Raw genomic sequence first — 19,862 nt, 5'->3', positions numbered from 1 at the left:
TATTATTATTATATAGTCTAGACCTGCACTATTATATTATTATTATATAGTCTAGACCTGCACTATTGCCGGCCACTTCAAGCACACCCGGCCATATCACTGTGTGCGTAGACCTGGAGGAACACAGCGTTTCTAAGGCTGGGTTCAAAAGAAATGAATGTAAAGGACCTCGTCAGTAACTTTTAGCATTGATGACATTGTGGAAATGACAATATTTTGCATATATTGGATTAGATAAAATACTATTACAATTAATGGCACTGGTTTCTTTTTTACATTTTTCACTGTGGCTAGGAGAAAATTGAAAATTCCAGGCCAGGCACAGTGGCTCTCGCCTGTAATTCTAGCACTTTGGGAGGCCAAGGCAAGTGGATCACTTGAGCTCAGGAGTTTGAAACCAGCCTGGGTAACATGGTCAAACCCTGTTATCTACAAAGAAAAAAAAAAATAACCGGGCATGGTGGTGTGTACCTGTAGTCCCAGCTGCTTCCGGGGCTGAGGCGGTACGATTGCTTGAGCACAGGAGATGGAGGTTGCAGTGAGCTGAGATTATACCAATGCACTCCAGCCTGGCAGCATGGGTGACAGAGTGAGACCTGTCTCAAAACAAAAAAAAAGGAAAGAAAGAAAATTCAAAATTCTGGCCTTTGGGAGGCCAAGACGGGTGGATCGCCTGGGAGGCAAGACGGGTGGAGCTGGAGACCAGCCTGGGCAACATGACAAAACCCACATCTCTACAGCAAAATACAAAAATCAGCTGGACGTGGTGGCTCGTGCCTGTAGTTCTAGCTACTAGGAAGGCAGAGGTGGGAGGATCGCTTGAGCCTAGGAGGTTGAGGCTGCAGTGAGCTGAGATCGCACCGCTGCACGCCAGCCTGGGTGACAGAGTGAGACTGAGTTTCAAAAAAAGAAAATTTAAAATTCTGTATGTGTCCGCATTGCTCTAGGCCCTGGAAGTCTCCTTCTGATGAAGGACTTACCTCCTGAATCTTGCCACCTGCCCCTGGCCCTGTGGGTGTTGGTGGCATGTGGGTGCTGGCGAGTGCTGTGTTGTGAGGAGGTGTGTGTGGCATAGGGGTGGCGACACTCTGCATACATATGTTCCCTGTGGTTTCCAGCCTCAGGTGCAAGGCAGACTTCAGCTGCTCCACGCAGGCTCCCTCCAGTCTCAGGCATTGCTCCCAAGTCAGACTCCGTCTGCCCAGTGCCATTTTTGCTTGGCTTCTGCCTCATTTTGAAGACTTCCAATGAAGCCTACTCCCCGGTGGTGCTTGCAACTCCCTTATCTTGCAGGAGCCGCTGGAAGGCGTGGAGGTGGAGAGGTGCTGAGGTTGTTTTGAATTGGTTTTTGGGCTGAGGCTCAGGTCAGACATTTTGGGGACATTCTGTGGCACTGGATGGGAGGCTCAGGTCAGACATTTTGGGGACATTCCACGCACTGGATGGGAGGTGCTGGCTCACCTCTGTAAGCCTCTGGGGGCTTAGAGGCACCCTGTGTAGGATGGAGGCCTGCTAGTACCCCTTCCATGCAGCCTGACCACCTGGGCCCCGGCAGAGTTGGTGCTGGCCCTGTAGAAGGTGGGAGCGGCTTGGTGTCCACTCTGGAGCAGGCTGGGGTCCAGCTCTCGCTCCAAGGGAACTGACCACTATTGGTCACAGGCCTATCTCACCGATGTGTCCACGGGACGTCCAGGCGGTGGGCCTGTGCATGACCAGTCTGCCAGTGAGGTGACAGTGGGAAGCCAGTCCCAGGGGGATGATTGGATTGAGATGCAGACACTTTATTTGGAAGGTGCTAGGAGTCACTACCAGGCTCAAAGAATGGGGAAGGGGTGGACAAGACACAGGAGCAGCACGAGGAGGAGACACGAAGAGGGTTGGGAAGCCGACGGGCACAGGGGAGAGGTGAGCAGACCCAGGTGCAAGGGTGGAGAGCAGTGGGCTGGGGGATGACCACCACTTAACCAGCCTCATGGTGTCACTCACCGAGCCTCAGTTTCCCCTTCTGAATTGAGGGGCAAGAGATGACCTCTAAGGACCACCAGCCCTGCTGTCTATGAGGCCATGGCAATGGTAAGGCCCAGAGGAAGCCCAGCCCTCCAGTGTCCTCCATCCATCCCTTCTCTCTGCTCAGCTTCACACCAGCGTGGGCTGTAGTGAGTCCCAGGCTGTACACCTTGGCAGCCATGCGGCGGGGACTCTTGTGTGAGGAGAGGAGCAGTGCCAAATGCGCCAGCTGTCAGCCAGACTGAAGGTGAAGGGAGCCAATAGGCTCATGTTTGAATACAAGGTCTTCAGCCCACCCCTGGAGGCAGTATGTCAGGATTCTTCTGAACAGAGAATCTGGGGTCTGTTCTAAAGGGGCCTACAGCATGGCCACGGTCACTGTAGCTTCAGAAATGTTTAAATTTTTTTCTTTCTTGGTCACTGGAAGAGGGAAAAAAAAAGAAAGAAAAAAAGAAAAGCAGTAAAAAACGAGGGGGGACTCAATTTTGCACAGTCTAACTCTCTGTGTTCCCCTGAGGATAAATTGGAAATGAAATATGAACATAGGACTTTTAGGTGTGAGTCAGTTCAGTGTGTTAAGACACTTGCTTTCTAACCCTTCTTTGCTTTTTGGCAGTAATCGGATTGCTGGACGACTTGGTTTTTAAGGCCTCTCTAAGTACTGATATTAAAAACAGCCCTTCTACAGGGAAAATAACCTTCCATTCTCTTTTCTACTGAGCAGAGAGGAAAGAACATCGACTGAGCCAGGAGGATTAGCAACTTGCAGGATGACCCTGTTTATCTTGTGAGATTCAGTTGGCTTTAAACGTTTTCAGAAAGCATATGGTTGCTTTTGTATATATTTTGTTTGTATAACTTGGAATCATTTTTCTGCTAATCTTTTGATTTTAAACATGTCTCTGGTATGTAGTACAAGGTTTGAGGGGTTTTTTTTTGTAGTTTGAAACATAGCATTTTTAAAGGTAATTTTGTTCATTTACATTTATTGTTATATTTTACTAGATCTGCTGTCTGTTTTGCTTCTTTTTGTTTCGTTATAATTTGATTACGTAAGTACTTGTGGTTTTAGGTTGGCCTGTGCCTAGCTCCATGTATCTTTCATTTTAGATTTCTTAGACCTTATCAAACTTATTTTTCTTTTTTTGAGATGGAGTCTCACTCTGTTGCCAGGCTGGAGTGCAGTGGCGCCATCTCGGCTCACTGCCATCTCTGCCTCCCAGGTTCAAGCCATTCTCCTGCCTCAGCTTCCTGAGTAGCCGGGATTACAGGCACACACCACCACACCCAGCTAATTTTTGTATTTTTAGCAGAGACAGGGTTTCATCATGTTGGCCAGGCTGGTCTCGATCTCCTGACCTCGTGATCTGCCCACCTCAGCCTCCCAAAGTGCTGGGATTACAAGCATAAGCCACCATCCCTGGCCCTCAAACTTATTTTTCTTAATCTAAATCTTCTAATAGCTAACCGACTCGAACTTCAAGTGTTCTTATTTCTGTAGATTGCCACATATAGCTATCACAAAGCAGAGGAACTTTGGACTTTCTTCTATAAGCATCTTAAGCTGTTGGCTTCCTCCTTCTGAACACTCTCTGCCCCTCCCTCATGCTGTGGGGCTCAGGGTTGAGAAATGCGTTAATTCTCGATTCTCGTTTCTGGCTCTTACATCCATCTTGTGTTCTTTCATTGCACTGATCACATACACATAGTAACATACTATAGTGGGGTGGGAACAGAAAGGATCTAAAGGGTGTTTTTGTCATTCTGGGCAAGTCTCTCCAAGCCCAGCCTGTGAGTCTTATCTTCAAAAAGTGAAATAAAATAAAGCTAACATACTGAGGACTGAAAGAGAACATGAGTGAGGCTGTTCCTGGCACACATCAGCTGCTTGATAAAAATTAACCTCCCCTTCTCCACCTTGTTAGTGTTCTCAGTGGCTTTGCACACCAAATGTTTTGTCTTTTTATTGTAAAGCTTGACCTTGAGGATGTTCCTGGGCTCATCATTCTTGGCGGTATGGTGACTTTTTTGCTTTTTATTTATTAATTGTGGTGGACAATTAATAAATAACATAAAATGAACCTTTTTATTTGTATGTTTATTTATTTATTTTGAGATGGATCTCGCCCTGTTGCCCAGGCTGGAGTGCGGTGGCGTGATTTTGGCTCACTGCAACCTCCGCCTCCCAGGTTCAAGCGATGTTCCTGCCTCAGCCTCCCGAGTAGCTGGGATTACAGGCATGTACCACCACGCCCAGCTAATGTTTGTATTTTTAGTAGAGATGGGGTTTCGCCATGTTGGCCAGGCTGGTCTCGAACTCCTGACCTCAGGTGATCTGCCTGCCTCGGCCTCCAAAGTGCTGGGATGATGGGCGTGAGCCACCGCACCCGGCCCAAACCATTTTAAAGTATACAATTCAGTGACTTTCAGAACATTCACAGTGTTGTACAAGCCTTACCTCTGTCTGGTTCCAAAACTTTTTCATCACCCCAAAGGAGATGGTGGCTCTTTCAAGATGCCAGCTTTGGCGTCAACTGGACCTTCTGGCTGTCTGACTTTGCACAAGCATTGTAAATTCCAGCCTTTGTTTTCTCACCTTTAAAATGGAGATAATGTTGATCACCTTACGGTCCTTTTTAGAAAGAACTTGATTGAGGTATAATGTATGTACCACAAAAGCAAGTCATCCTAAGTGTACTTTTTCAGTACCTTTTCGTGAATTTGCAGAGTTGTGCACCCATCACCACAATCCCAATTTTAGAACGTCTCTATCATTTCCTGTTCCTATCTCCAGCTCCTTGTAACCAGGAGTCTGCTTTCTGTCTGTATGGGTTTGCCTTTTTTAGACATTTTGTACCAATGGCAGCTGACAATATATGGTCTTCATGCCTAGCTTCTTTCACTCAGCGTCCTGTTTTCGAGGTTCATCCATATAGTTGCATGTGGCAGTGCTTCATTCCTTTCTGTGGCTGAGGAATATTCCATTGTGTGGACAGACCGTGTTTTGATAATCCACTCCTCTGTTGATGGACATAGGGGTTCCTTCCACCTTCCATGATTCATATTTACTACTGTGTGTCATTCTCAGTACTGTGGCACTGTGCTGGTACACAGAAATCCTAAATAATTGTGGTTGACCGGGTGTGGTGGCTCACACCTGTAATCGCAGCACCGTGGGAGGCCAAGCTGGGTGGATCACTTGAGGCCAGGAGTTTGAGACCAGCCTGGCCAACATGGCGAAACCTTGCTTCTACTAAAAATACAAAAATTAGCCGGGCGTGGTGGCGGGCACCTGTAGTTCCACCTACTGGGGAGGCTGAGACATGAGAATGGCTTGAACCCTGGGGGCAGAAGTTGCAGTAAGCCAAGATTGCCCAGCCTAGGCAATAGGCTTTTCTCTCAAGAAGAAAAAAAAATGATGGTCATTGTTTATGTTATTTCCTTATGGGCTTTTTTTTAAGTGTGGATGAGTTTCTTACCTTTAGACTTGTTGTTTGTGGTTTTGATAGCTTTTTTTTGTCAAGCTGTCCATCATCATCCTGAAATTTCATTTGTTAAAGTCTTACGATCCACATATGGCAATAACCGTGTATCATCATGGCTTAGGGCTGTCTGATAAGCCAGGTCACCTGCTTCCCTCATTCACGCCCCAAGTGTTTACTGAGTGCACCATGGGTGCCTGCAGGTCCTGTGGGTGAAACCTGTGTACTCCAAGAGGAGAGAGTGACTGCATCCATTTTGCTCAGCCCTGTAGCCCCACAGCCTGGATGGTATTTGTTGAATGAAGGCAGAGCCTCTACCCTTGTGTAACTCATGTGGGTGGAGAGCCCATGGCAGACCCAGGACTGGAGGCTCCTGCATCATTAGGAACATTGGTGGCTGAAGCTTGCTTGTCCCAGCTGGCAAGAGCCAGTTACGCCTGTCTCCTTCCACCTCCATGTATGGTGACGTCACTTTGATAGCTTGACATCAGCCACTGTGGGACTATTTACACCATGGAAATGGGCAAAAGACACTAATCTGAGCTTTTGTCCTTTTATTATTATTATTTTTTGGAGTGCCTGGTGTTAAACATTTACCAGAACACCCATCTGCCTTTCCAACCTCATGACCTATTATTCTCCTGACAAGATGTGTTTTTACAGATAAGGAAGTTGAGGCACAGAGAATTGAAGGGACTTGGCCAAGGTAACACAGCCAAAATTCAAGCCCCGGCTTCCTCGGGCTGTCCCCACGGACATGGGAAGACGCAGCGTCAGATCTGCCTCGCTCCCTCCTCCCAGTCAGGTTTTTTCTGCTGCTGAATTTCCATTTCCATCCGTCGCCAGAGTTTTCGGTGCTTTGCTTCCCAGTGTGTTGCCTGAGCCACCCTCACATCCTGTCCCTTCCTTCTTAATAGGAACACTGTGTTTTCCTTTGTTCTTGCAGAATTTCGCTAAGGAGTTTGTGATCAGTGATCGGAAGGAGCTGGAGGAAGATTTCATCAAGAACGAGCTGAAGAAGGCGGGGGGAGCCAATTACGACGCCCAGACAGAGTAACCCCAGCACCCCCCACACCGCCCCTTGCCAAAGTCATCTGCCTGCTCCCCGGGGGAGAGGACCGCCGGCCTCAGCTACCAGCCCACCAGCCCACCAGGGAGAAAAGAAGCCATGAGAGGCAGCACCCGCCACCCTGTGTCCACAGCCCCCACCTTCCTGCTTCCCTTAGAACCCTGCTGTGTCCTATCTCATGACGCTCATGGAACCTCTTTCTTTGATCTTCTTTTTCTTTTCTCCCCCTCTTTTTTGTTCTAAAGAAAACTCATTTTGATGCAAGGTCCTGCCTGCCATCAGATCCGAGGTGCCTCCTGCAGTGACCCCTTTTCCTGGCATTTCTCTTCCATGCGACGAGGTCTGCCTAGTGAGATCTGTCTGACCTCACGTTGCTTTCCAGAGCCCGGGCCTGTTTTGCCATCTCAGTTTTCTTGGGCCCTGCTTCCTGTGTACCACTGAGGGGCAGCTGGGCCAGGAGCTGCGCCCGGTGCCTGCAGCCTTCATAAGCACACACGTCCATTCCCTAGTCAGGCCCAGACCTCCTGGAATCTGCCCTGGGCTCCCTCATCCCACCTCCATCCAGAGTTGCCTAAGTTGCATGTCCAGCAGAAGGAGGATTGCTCGATGGTGAGGTTAGGTCTGGCTCAGACTGAATAAGAAGAGATAAAATTTGCCTTAAAACTTGCCTGGCAGTGGCTTTGCTGCACGGTCTGAAACCACCTGTTACCAACCTCTTGACCGAAATTTCCTTGTGACACAGAGAAGGGCAAAGGTCTGAGCCCAGAGTTGACAGAGGGAGTATTTCAGGGTTCACTTCAGGGGCTCCCAAAGTGACGAGAACATTAGGGAGAGAGGCCCAGGGTGGGGACTGGAAATTTAAGGAGAGCTGGGAACGGATCCCTTAGGTTCAGGAAGCTTCTGTGCAAGCTGCGAGGATGACTCGGCGAAAGGGTTGCTCCGCCTGCCGCACTAGCTGTGAGCTGAGCAAAGCCCTGGGCTCACAGCACCCCAGGAGCCTGCGGCTTCAATCCTAGGCCTGCACCACGCATTCAAAAGGATCGTTTTGTTTGGTTTTTGAAGAAAGATGAGATTGGCTTGGTTCTTCATGAGCACATTTGATATAGCTCTTTTTCTTTTTTCCTTGCTCATTTCGTTTTGGGAAAGAAATCTGTACTGTGTTGGGATTGTAAAGAACATCTCTGCGCTCAGTTTACAGAAATAAATGTTTTTTTGTTTTTCAAAAAACAGTTTGGTTTCTGATTTGTCCTACAAAGTTCTTTTTTTTGTTGTAAAAACAAAGGCAGTCATCATCACCTTCAGATTTAATGGGTGTTTGCGGAGCTGCTGGGGCCAGGCACATTCGTGTTCACTAGCTTATTTAATTCTTAGCACCCATAAGAAACAGGGGCTGCTTTTGTCCCCATGTCCTCAACACTGAGGCTCAGAGGGACTCATTCACCTGAGGTCACCCAGATAGAAAGTGGCGGTGCTGGGATTTTTTTTTTTTTTTTTTTTTTTTGAGACAGAGTCTCACTCTGTCGCCCAGGCTGGAGTGCAGTGGGGAGATCTCAGCTCACTGCAAGCTCCGCCTCCCAGGATAATTCAAGAGATTATCCTGCTTCAGCCTCCATAGTAGCTGAAATTACAGGTACCTGCCACTATGCCTGGCTAATTATTGTATTTTTTAGTAGAGATGGAGTTTCGCCATGTTGGCCAGGCTGGTCTTGAACTCCTCACCTCAGGTGATCTGCCCATCTCGGCCTCCCAAAGTGTTGGGATTACAGGCGTGAGCCACCGCACCCAGCCATAGCTGGGATTTGAACTGAGATCTCTCCACGCCCCTGGTGCTGTGGCTTGTGAAGGGAGCGGGGAGGCTACATACGTGGGACAGCGATGGGACCACAGGTAGTGATTCTTTTTGAGTGGCCAAAACTCCCCTGTCTGCCTTTTTAGGAAAACCCAGAGAAAGCATCTTCCTCGTTGGCCGTGACATCCTTTCCGAGGTTATCCTACAGCTGAGAAACTGGACTTCCAGCACACCAGACCCTGTGGGAGCCCAGAATCAGGGCAGAGGAATTTCAGACACAGATAGCGGGGCTTGGAGGAGCTGAGCGTGGGGCAGGGAGGGTGCGGGGAGAGGGCAGAAGCCGAAATCAGGGCAGGAAGGTGTGGGCAAGACCCTCATCATGCTGCCCAGGTAGCAGGGGCCACAGGTCACCACCACCCGCAGCCCCAGCCCGCTCCAGCCACGTCTGGGTTCTAATTTCTGCTCATCTGTTCACAGCTGTGTGGCTTTAGGCAATTTAGTTAACCTCTCAGCCTCGGTTTCCTTATCTGCAAAATGGACAACATTGCCTACGTGTAGAAAGGCTGAAGAAGCAGTGAGGATTGTGCAGGCAAAGGGTGCCTGTCAGGGCGCAGTGTTCTTATCTCACACCTGCCCCTGGTCTTGTTAGCTCTGTGGGCTTCCATCTTTTCCTGTACCTAGAGTTGAAGGAGCTAAACTAGGTCCGTTCCCAGGGCACGGGTTTTAGCTCCGTTCAGAACTTGGGCTCTGTTCAGAACATGGGCATGATTTCATGTCACCATGCACTCCGCCCCGCAAGCCTTCCATCCTCTCCTGGCATCTCCTGGTCAGCCAAGCCCTCCTCCAGGCTCACTGCCCACCCCACTCCCTGCCCCAAAGCGGACTAGAAAGAATGAGCAGCTCTCAGATCTGCCCCTAGGCCTGTGGTCTCATCCCTGGCTGTGAATTAGGATCACTGGGAACTTTGAAAACGCAGATGAGGCCTCTATTCCAGACTAGGGAAATCGGAGTGCCGGACTCAACAAACGCCAGCTTTTCCTTTCCAGACAGCTGCAGAAGTGGCCCCGATCCCGGGCAGGAGGGGCTGGAAGGGAGGTCTGCATCTCCTCCGTGGGTTCCTCCTGTGAGTGGAATCTTTTTTGTTTGTTTTTGTTTTGTTGGTTTAGAGACAGGGTCTCACTCTGCCACCCAGGCTGGCGTGCAGTGGCACGATCACAGATCACTGCAGTCTCCATCTCCTGGGCTCAATCGATCCTTTTGCCTCAGCCTCCCGAGTAGCTGGGACTGCAGGTGTGCACCACCACGCCCAGTTAATTTTTGTATTTTTTGTAGATAGGAGGTCTCCCTGTGCTGCCCAGGCTGGTCTCAAACTCCTGGACTCGAGCAACCTTCCCACCTCAGCCTCTCAGAGTGCTGGGCTTATAGCCGTGAGCCACTGCAGCGAGCCGTGAGTGGAATCCTGAAGGCCAAGTGCAGACAGGTTTATTGAGCCCTTACTATGTGCCAGGCACTGGCCTAGGTATGGAGATTTGATGATGAACAAACTCAGACAGCCCCCAGCCTCAAGGAGGTTGAGTCTAGCAGGGATGATGGATATTAGCTTGTCCCACCAGAGGGTGCGCGTTTCCAGATGAGGATAAGTCCCCTTCAGAGGAAAAAGCCCGGGTTCTGTGAGAGCTCACGAGGGCCCTGGATCTGGTTGGGGTCTGCGGGAGGCTTCGCTAAGGAGGTGGTACCTGAGCTGAGAACGTAGGGAAAGGAGGGGAGGAAGAGGAAAGCGTGGACACAGCCTCCATGGAATGTTTGCCCACGGGTGAACCAGGGTCTGAAGCAGCTTGTTTGTGTGTCAAGGAGCTTGGCTTTAACTCGAAAACTGCAGCTTGGGCCTTTGCTGGGGGATCCCAAGGGATCATGAAACCATTGAAGGCAGAGAAATCTTGCCTTTTTTTTTTTTTTTTTTTTTTGAGAAAGAGTCTTGCTCTGTCATCCAGGCTGGAGTGCAGTGGCGCTATCTCAGCCCACTGCAACCTCTGCCTCCTGGGTTCCAGCGATTCTCCTGCCTCAGCCTCCCCGGTAGCTGGGATTAGAGGCGCCCACCACCATGCCCAGGTAATTTTTGTGTTTTTAGTAGAGGCAGGGTTTCACCATGTTGGCCAGGCTGGTCTCGAACACCTGACCTTGTGATCCACCCACCTCTGCCTCCCAAAGTGCTGGGATTACAGGCGTGAGCCACCACACTCAGCCCTATTTCTCAACTGTGCCGGGTGTTTATACCCCAGAGGTTATCTGGTGAGGGGGTCCAGGCCCAGGATGCTGCCCTGGCTGGGGGAAAGTTCCCCTGCAGCTCGTGCCCTGAGGATGGGCTGCCCTGGTTGAAATCTTTCTGTTCCCCATTTCTTAATGAACCGTAAAAGAGAAAAACAAGAACCAGAAAATCTGCACAGTCCAAGTGATGTAGAAAGAATTTTTTAAAAGAACCAGAAAAGGCCGGTCACCAGATGACTCAGTAAGAGACAGTGGGCAGCACAGCCGTGGCTCAGAGCTCAGCCTTGGGCTCAGGTTTGAGTCCGAGGTCCGTGGCTCACCCACCAGACGACCTTGGCCAGCAGTGTCACCTCGCTGAGCCTCAGTTTCCCCCTCTATAACACAGGGCCGTGATCACAGCACTTCCCTCATGCATTTATTGTAAGAACTAAGTGAGCTGAGCCTTGCCAGGTGCTTAGCGTGATGTGATCTGTTAGATTCCTATAGTGACTCTGCACAGTCCTGGGGGACCGTCCTTGTTTGGGGCAAGGGCTGTGGCCATGAGCAGCTCAGGCCTAACCTCGAGGCAGTGATGGAGCCGTCTGATCCTTCTACCCCTGCTTGTCAATGTCGCCGCCCGTGGGCTGCCATTATGAATGTAGGGCTTGGCTGGCATCACTTTGAGTACACAAATGTCTCCACCTGGGCAGGGCTTAGGAGCGAGCAAAAGGCATGGCGCTTCTATCCCTGTTGGGAAGGTGGGGCTGGGACTGGGAGCCAGCACGGTGTGAGGGGAACGGTTGGAACCCGAGCTCCCCGCCTACGGGCCGCGTGACCTTAGGCAGGATGCTTGTCCCCTCTGAGGAGTTCCCAAGGTGAGTCACACAGCTACAGGAGCTTCAGCAGGGCAGGAATGCACCTGTCTCTTGCAACGGGGGTCACCAAGTGTTTGTGAAGAAAAATACAGCCTAGGAAACACACGCCTAGGAAACAGCTGAGCCAGGATTTGAACCTAGGCACTGCCGGGTTCAAACATCTTTTATGAGATTATGCTGTAGGATCTCACAGAAATGAATGAATGAGTGAATCCTAACATTCTGTGCAACAGAAAGAGACTGGTTAGTCTGCCGGGGTCCTCAGCTGCCTCACGGACCAGGACGCCACCACTCCCCAGCACTCCCTCGGCAGGTGCTCCCTGCATGCTGCAGGAAGGATGGAGCAGGAACTCCAGCAATCCAGGCTGCTATCCAAAGAGGAGGAAGGGCCAGGCAGTCAAACTTCACCATGGCCATGGTGTCCCAACAGCATGAAAACAAAAGCTAGCCAGGCGCTGTGCGCAAGCCTATAGTCCTAGGTACTTGGGAGGCTCAGGCAGGAGATAGCTCGAGCCCAGGAGTTCTGGTCTGTGGTGCACTGTGCTGACCAGGTGTCCACACCGAGTTTGGCATCAATGCAGTGAGACTTTCTGGGAGCGAGAGAAGCTTGGCCTTGCCGGGGGGTTGCTTTCAGCTCCGAGATTCCTCCCAGTCTGATAGATGAGGCACTTGCGATATTACATTATTGTTTGAATGTAAAAAAATTCCTTTTTTTCTTTTCTTTTTTTTTTTTTTGAAACAGAGTCTCCCTCTGTCGCCCAGGCAGGAATGCAGTGGCACAATCTCTGCCTCCCAGGTTCAAGCGATTCTCCTGCCTCAGTCTCCCGAGTAGCTGGGATTATAAGCACCTGCCACCATGCCCAGCTAATTTGTGTGTGTGTGTGTGTGTGTGTGTGTTTTGTTTTGTTTTGTTTTTTGAGATGGAGTCTCTGTTGCCCAGGCTGGAGTGCAGTGGTGCGAACTCACCTCATTGCAACCTCCGCCTCCCAGGTTCAAGCAATTCTCCTGCCTCAGCCTCCTGAGTAGCTGGGATTACAGGCACGTGCCACCGTACCTGGCTGATTTTTGTGTTTTTGGTAGAGATGGGGTTTCACCATGCTGGCCAGGTTGATCTCAAACTTCTGACCTCATGTGACCTGCCCACCTCGGCCTCCCAAAGTGCTGGGATTACAGGTGTGAGCCACCACACCTGGCCAAATAAATTCTTAAGTCATAAAACTAAGGGAAAAATATGTTTTAGAGCTTTTTTTCTTCAGGATTATGCCTTAATTTTGAGCCTTTCCTTGCCCATCAAAACAGTTCATCCTAAATTGAGAAGAGAATTTCACCTTTTTCCAACAGCAACTCCATGTTAGCTTTTTGTACCCCTCACCCACTCAGCAACCTGTGGTCAAGGGCAAACTTCCAGAAGAGCCGGAGGGGCTCTGCGTGACCCTCTAGCCAGGACCTTGTCCACCTTCCTCCTCACATGCCCGCATCCAGGCCCTGGACATTCTTCCTCTACTTTTCTGAAGGCTCCTCTCTTTCCCTCTAGAGAGAGACTGGTCTCTGCTGGTCTGCCTCTTCTAGAAGGTTCCCTGTGCCCTGTGAAGTGGGCTGAATGATGACCCCCAAAAGATTTGTCTGTGCCCCAGAACTTGTAAATGTGACCTTATGTAGAAAACGGGTCTTTATAGATATAATTAAAGATCATCCTGGATTTAGGGCAGCCCCTAAATCCCGTAACAGGCATCACAGGGAGATTTGAGACAGAGACAAGACAGATGACAGACAAGAGACAAGAGAGACGAGAGATGAGAGACAAGAGAGATGGCCACGTGAAGGCAGAGGCAGAGATTGGAGTGAGGCCTCCGCAAGCCTGGAGCCACCAGGAGCTGGAAGAGGCAGGAAGCTTCCCCTAGAGCTTCCAGAGAGCAGGGCCCTGTCCACACTTTGATTTTTGACTTCTGACCTCCAGAATGGTGAGAGCATATCTTTGTGCTGTGTTAAGCCGCTGGTTTGGTGATTGACTGGGGCAGCCATGGGGGATGAGTCCACCCTCTTCCCTCCCTCCTCCAGTTGCGTCTCCCCTCTCCCACTAACTGTGCGCCTCTCTGGGGCAGGTGCCCCATCCCAGTGCCCGGCGTGAGGCCTTGCACACAGTAGGTGCTCACTAAGTGGTCACTGGGTCGGCTTCAGTGGAATTCCCCAGTCTGAAAGGGGAGGAGGTGGAGCCCTGCCCAGCTCTTCATGCCACACACAGAATCCATACTTGCTCAGGGGCTCGGACCTAGTCTGTGCTGAACTGGGCAATGAGACCAGAGGTCTTTCTGGTTTTCTCTGCCTGGGTGCTGGCTCCCGTCTCTCGCTCTGCCCCAGGGCTGGCCCTGGAGGACAGCTATCCTGTGTGCCTGTCCACCTGTCTGGCTCCTCCACCCCAGCGGCTTGACCCCATTACCCTGAGTGCTCCTCCCTTTTAATCGTCTCTGAGGGAGTCTTAAGACACCACTACCAGGAGGGGGCTGTGGAGGCTGCCGTGTGCTGCAGGCTTTGGGTTCTGCCAAGTGCTCCCCAGGTGCCAGGTGTGGGACTTTGGCTCCCTCTGGGTGGGGCAGGAGAGGCAGGTGTTGCCCTAAGGCTAAAGGCACACCAGGGAGTCTGGGGCAGGGGCTGTTCTGTCTGCCTGTGCTGGGAACTGGTTGAGGGAGCTGCCCCTGCAACTGGGGGATCAGTGAGTAAAGAGGCCCCTTTGGGCCTGGAGCGTTGGCTTATTCCTGCCATCCCAGCACTTTGGGAGGCCCATTGGGAGTCAGGAGGATCGCTTGAGCCCTGGAATTTGAGACCAGCCTAGGGAACAATGCAAGACTTTATCTCAGGAAAAAAAAAACAAATAGAGATGGGATCTTGCTCTGTTGCCCAGGCTGGTCTCGAACTTCTGGGCTCAAGTGATCTTCCAGCTTCAGCCTTCCAAAGTGCTGTGATTATAGGCGTGAGCCACTGTGCCCGGCTGGAAACCCTTTCTCTACGAAAAATAAAAATAAAATTAGCTGGGCCTGGTGGCATATGTCTGGTCCCAGCTAATCAGGAGGTAGAGGTGGTGGAACTGCTTGAGTCCAGGAGGTCAAGTTTGCAGTGAACCATGATGGTGCCACTGCACCCCAGTGTGAGCAGCAGAGCAAGACCCTGTCTCAAAAAAAAAAAGAAAAAAAGAAAGAAAAGAAAAAAGAAAAAGCCCCTTTGAACTGAAGGCTACACTCCATGGGTTATTTGTGGTAAACCTGAGAGAATGAGAGCAGGCACTGAATTCTTTGCTCCTTGGTTCATCCCTAGCAGTTCCCATGTCTGGTGTCAGTGCTAAAGACAGGCCACACCACTGCGTGTATGCACGGGGAAGACAAACTGTGATGACTCTGATAAACCCCAGAACATAAAGGCAAGTGTAAAAGGCAGCTTACAAAGTGATAGGGGCACAGTGATAACACTTGTGCTAAATTTCCAAACAAAATCCTAAGACCTTGGTTACGAGTGGGTCCACCTGAGCAGAGATGCATCTGGCACAATGAAAACGAGAGGTGAGCCCTGGAAGGAGGGTGGGAGGAGGGAGGGAGGGGGAAAGACAGTGCTGGAGTGGAGTTTTGGTGTGTCTTTCTGGGCTCATGTATTTTTAAAAGAGCTGGAGGAAATAAATAAGATGTAAGCATCTGGGTAACACACCTTACAGAGGCATATAGTAGGATGTTAGCATCTGTGTAATGGGTAGGTGGAAATTAGATAATTTTCCCTATTTTTCTGTCTGTTTGGAGTATTTTTTTTTTTTTTTTTGGAGACGGAGTCTCGCTCTGTCGCCCAGGCTGGAGTGCAGTGGTGCGATCTCAGCTCACTGCAAGCTCCGCCTCCCGGGTTCACGCCATTCTCCTGCCTCAGCTTCCCAAGAAGCTGGGACTACAGGCGCCCACCGCCACGCTCGGCTAATTTTTTTTTGTATTTTTAGTAGAGACGGGGTTTCACCGTGTTCGCCAAGATGGTCTCGATCTCTTGACCTCGTGATCTACTCACCTCGGTCTCCCAAAGTGCTGGGATTACAGGCGTGAGCCACCGCACCCGGCCAAGAAATACTTTTTAGACAAAGAAGGGAATTCATGTAGTACCTGCTAATCAGAGGGAGGAATATCAAACTGCTCACCTGGAACAGGTGATTTGGTTTAGTACACCTGTTGGAAGAGTCAACAGGAAGCTAAGAAGAAAGTAATGAGGGTTCTTACAGAGGGTCAATTAAGAACAGAGGACAGATTGCTGCGCCATGAACGAGTTCTGAGTATGAAGATTCAGACGCTACCAGAATGTGGCTGGTTGCTGCTGAGAACCAAATTCTTTGTCTGAGAGGTCAGGAGACTGAATGGCCCCAAAAGCTCCCAGTGCCCTCCTGTAGACTGCCTCCCTTAGCCCGGGGGCACTCACTGCCCAGGCCCTCATTTCCTGTACCCCTGTCCCCATCCCCCAGCCTCCTCAGATGCCTTCCACCTGGCTGCATTTGGCTCCCTGCAGTCCCTATCATCCCTAGTAGAGCCCAGGGCTGCACCAGGGGCATGTCTTATACATCTGTCCACCTCCTCCAGCTCCTGGCCCAGTGCCTGGCAAACAGTGGGAGCCCAGTAGCTGCTCACTTAATATATAGATGCCACCTAAATGAGCTCATACTACAAAGAGACCAGCAATCCCTCAATCCCATCTCCAAGTTGGCTTTTAGATCCAACCGTGCTTCTCAAAGGCTGTCCCCAGGAACCACCTACAGCAAAACCACCCTGTGAGTTTGTGAAAATGCAGATTCCTGGGCCCCACTCCAGACTCAGTGAGTTTCAGTCTTTGGGGATGGTCCCAGAACTACATTTTAAGCGAGTTTACCAGGTGATTCTTAGATATTCTTATGAGAATATCTTTACAGAGTACAGAGCCTAATAAGGCCTTTTTCCCCAGTGTTTGAAATGCGTGGTCTGGGGACCAAAGCACTAGCGTCACCTGGATACTTGCTTAAACAGCAAATTCCACAAGACCTATTCCAGGCACAGCCAGGATAGGTAGTAATCTGTGTTTGAGCTAACTGTCCAGGGCCATGCTGAAATATGCTGGAGTTTGAAAACCATTGCTTTTGGCCACAGCCCTACTCTCTTCCTTTTTGCTAGAAAACAAATGTTGATTCCATTTTAGAAGAATTATTGTTATTATTTTTTGAGACAGGATCTCACTCTGTTGCCCAGACTAGAGTGCAGTGGTTCAATCATGGCTCACTGCAGCCTCGACTGCCCAGACTCAAGCGATCCTCCCACTTCACCCTCCCAAGTGCCTGGGACTACAGGCGCAGGCCACCATGCCTGGCTTTTTTTTTTTTTTTTTTTTTTTTTGTAGAGACGGGGTTTTGCCATGTTGCTCAGGCTGGTCTCGAACTCCTGGGCTCAAGCGACCTGCCCATCTTGGCATCCCAAAGTGCTGGCGTTGCAGGTGTGAGACACTGCGTCCAGTCATTAGAAGACTTTTTGGAATGAACTTAATTTTTTAAATTTTATAAGTATTTACATGCCATCACAAAAAATATTGAGAAAACACAAAGATAAAGAAGATGAAAATAAAAATGATCTTATACCTCTCTGAGGTCACTGTTTTCACATTTGGGGGTGCAGCCTTGCAGACTATTCTGAAAAATTTTAAGTTCTGGGGTACATGTACAGGATGTGCAGGTTTGTTACATAGGTAAACATGTGCCATGGTAGTTTGCTGCACCTGTCAACCCCATCACCTAGGTACTAAGCCCAGCATGCATTGGCTCTTTTTCCTAATACTCTCCCTCCTCTCTCCTTGCAGACTTTTTAATACAATGTATACATCTTTATTTTCAAAAATTAAGATTATACTCTTTATATTTTTGTACTGTGCTTTTTTCACATGTCGATATATGGTGAACACCTTTTCACATCCATGAGTACTATTCACTATTTTTGGTGGCTTACATTGGTTAGTTGAACAATAATTTCTCTAGCCAGACCTCTATGGCTGGATACTTAGAATTGGAATTGGCACACTGGTGACAAGCCAAATTCGGCCCCCTGACATTACAGGACTACACACATCTGGCTTCGCAGTGTGCAGTTTACAGCAGGGAGCACTCCACGCTTGGACAAACACGAAACTGACGTCCTTGGAGTTGTGCAGGGCATGACTTGCACGACAATGCCTGGAAGCCCCAGTGCAAAGTTTGGGTTGGGTGCTAACATTTACAGATGAAAAGATTTCACCTATAAATCTAGCTTTCAGCTTTTCTTGACAAACGTGAAGATCCAGCAACCCTGGGTTTACATTCCTGCAGAGTAACAAGGGGCTAGGGCTATGACTGAGCTACAGTTGCCTGCATGGATGGGGGCGGGGAAGGTGCACTATCCAGGGCCCTCCAGCCCCCAACTACCCACTGAACCTCCCTGCCGTCCTTTCATTAGCTCCTTTACGTTGTCTGTTCGCTTCCTGTGAGCATTTGCGTTTGCCACCCCTGGGTGACACTGTTGAATGTCTGCTGAAGGAATCATTCTTCAAAGTCACAATGGTCTGGAGACAGAAGATGCTTCCTTTATTTCATTTAAATAGCCCAGATGGGGAGTTGCTATGGCAACTCTGGGACCATATTGTAGATTGCTTCAGGGAGGATCACAGAGCATCCTCCAAGAAGCAGGCCCCCTCCGCCGAGCCCGCCTCCCACCCTGGCTCCACGGGTAGTAACTTCCAGCACGGATGCACTCCCAGCTGCTATTGAACAGGGAATAAAGAGGCATGCTTGTAGAACAGAACGTTGGCTCTGAAAGGGCACAGGGATCATTGAGTACCACAGGCTCCGGTTCGTTCCCTACAAAGCATTCCTTTTACTATTCACCTCCCCATGCATTTTATATTTTGGAACAATTGTCTTCCAAAGAAACTTGATTTAGGAAGCACAGATTTGTTTGCTTATTTCAAAATAAAATAAAAATGAATAATGGCAGCCAATGTCATCATGTGGTTCAGCAAATAGGTTCTAATCATGGCTCTGTCATTTACTTGCTGTGTGACCTTGGGCAAGTTATAAAACCTCTCTGAGCCTCAGGTTCATCACCTTTTAAATGATAATAGTAACAACAGTCCTAATCATATACAGTTGCTGCAAAATACCCGATGCACAGTAATGCACGAAGCTCTCAGCGCAGTGCTTGGCAAGCCACTCAGTGCAGAGCAGCCGCTGAGATTGTGATGATCAATAATTATCAGAGTGCAAGACTCACAGGAGTGAATCTGCTCAGCCGCACTGAAGCTAAAGCAGAGGAACTTGACCCCCAATACTATGTTTAAAGACGAAGAGGTCACCCAGGAAACCTAGACCAGGGACCATGTCAAAGTGTCAAGGTTTTCCTTGCAGCTAGAGTGGTGATAAAGTTTGTATACTTGGCCCTGCTCAAATCTCATGTTGAATTGTAGTCCCCAGTGTTGAAGATGGGGCCTGGTGGGAGGTGACTGGATCATGGTAATGGGTTTATATATATACATATATAGTATATATACACACACACACATATATATATATTTTGAGACAAGGTCCCACTTCGTCGCCCAGGCTGGAGTGCAGTGTGGTGCCATCTCAGCTCACTGCAGCCTCCGCCTCCTGGGTGGGGTGGATTTCTCCTGGATGGTTTAGTTCATGCCCTTGATGCTGTCGTTGCGATAGTGAGTAAATGCTTGTCAGATCTTGTTGTTTAAGTATGTGGCAACTCCCTGCCCCCTTTGTTTCTTGCTCCCGCTCATGCCATGTTAGGGGCCTGCTCCCTTTTTGCCTTCTGCCATGATTGGAAGCTTCCTGGGGCCTCCCCAGAAGCAGATGCCAGTGCTATGCTTTCTGTACAGCCTGCAGAACCATGAACCAATTAAATCTCTTTTCTTATAAAGTATCCAGTCTCAGGTGTTTCTGTAGAGCAATGCAAGCGTGGCCCAGCTCAGACAGTGAACATGGCGTTGGACCTTGGAGCTGGATCCTCTCCTGCCTCCTGGGCCCCAGTCTGAGTTCTTGGCCTCCCGTGGTGTAGTCCCCATCCTGGGTAGTGACTCTTGGTACTCGGCATCCGTTCCCACTTCCTTCCAGGGCTTTCAACACTGAAAACTTAAAATGAATTACCCAGACTCTCTGACATCCGGGGTTTTGGGGGCACATTTGGTTGTGACAGTTAAGCACGTTCACATGAGATCTGGAAGACAGGAGGGAGATAGAAGCATCTCTCAGTGGCCCGTTTTCTCTTGGCAGGCAAGGTTGTGTGGATACGAGTGTCTAGTCTCCAGCTTCGTGGGTGCTTGGAGGCAGGTGCAGAGGCAGCTGTGGGGCCTCCGATCTCCGGGTTGCAGCTCTGAGGGTG

At 49.7% G+C, this 19,862-nt stretch overlaps 1 protein-coding gene across 1 annotated transcript in view; it reads left to right on the top strand.

Annotated features, from left to right (window-relative positions):
- The window catches only part of COTL1 (coactosin like F-actin binding protein 1), a 53,796-nt gene extending 46,011 nt beyond the window's left edge, over positions 1–7,785 (top strand). Inside the window, exon 4 of the mRNA XM_023226890.1 lies at positions 6,436–7,785. Within this exon, the coding sequence (XP_023082658.1) occupies positions 6,436–6,546 (111 nt within the window). The 3' untranslated portion in view covers positions 6,547–7,785. The remainder of the gene's footprint in view (positions 1–6,435) is intronic.
- The last annotated feature ends 12,077 nt before the right edge of the window (positions 7,786–19,862 follow it).

The sequence above is a fragment of the Piliocolobus tephrosceles genome, chromosome 17, assembly GCF_002776525.5.
Source record: "Piliocolobus tephrosceles isolate RC106 chromosome 17, ASM277652v3, whole genome shotgun sequence".
NCBI classification, from domain to species: Eukaryota; Metazoa; Chordata; class Mammalia; order Primates; family Cercopithecidae; genus Piliocolobus; species Piliocolobus tephrosceles.
The sequence above is the reverse complement of the archived record's forward strand: the minus strand, read 5'-3'. Positions and strand labels throughout refer to the sequence as shown.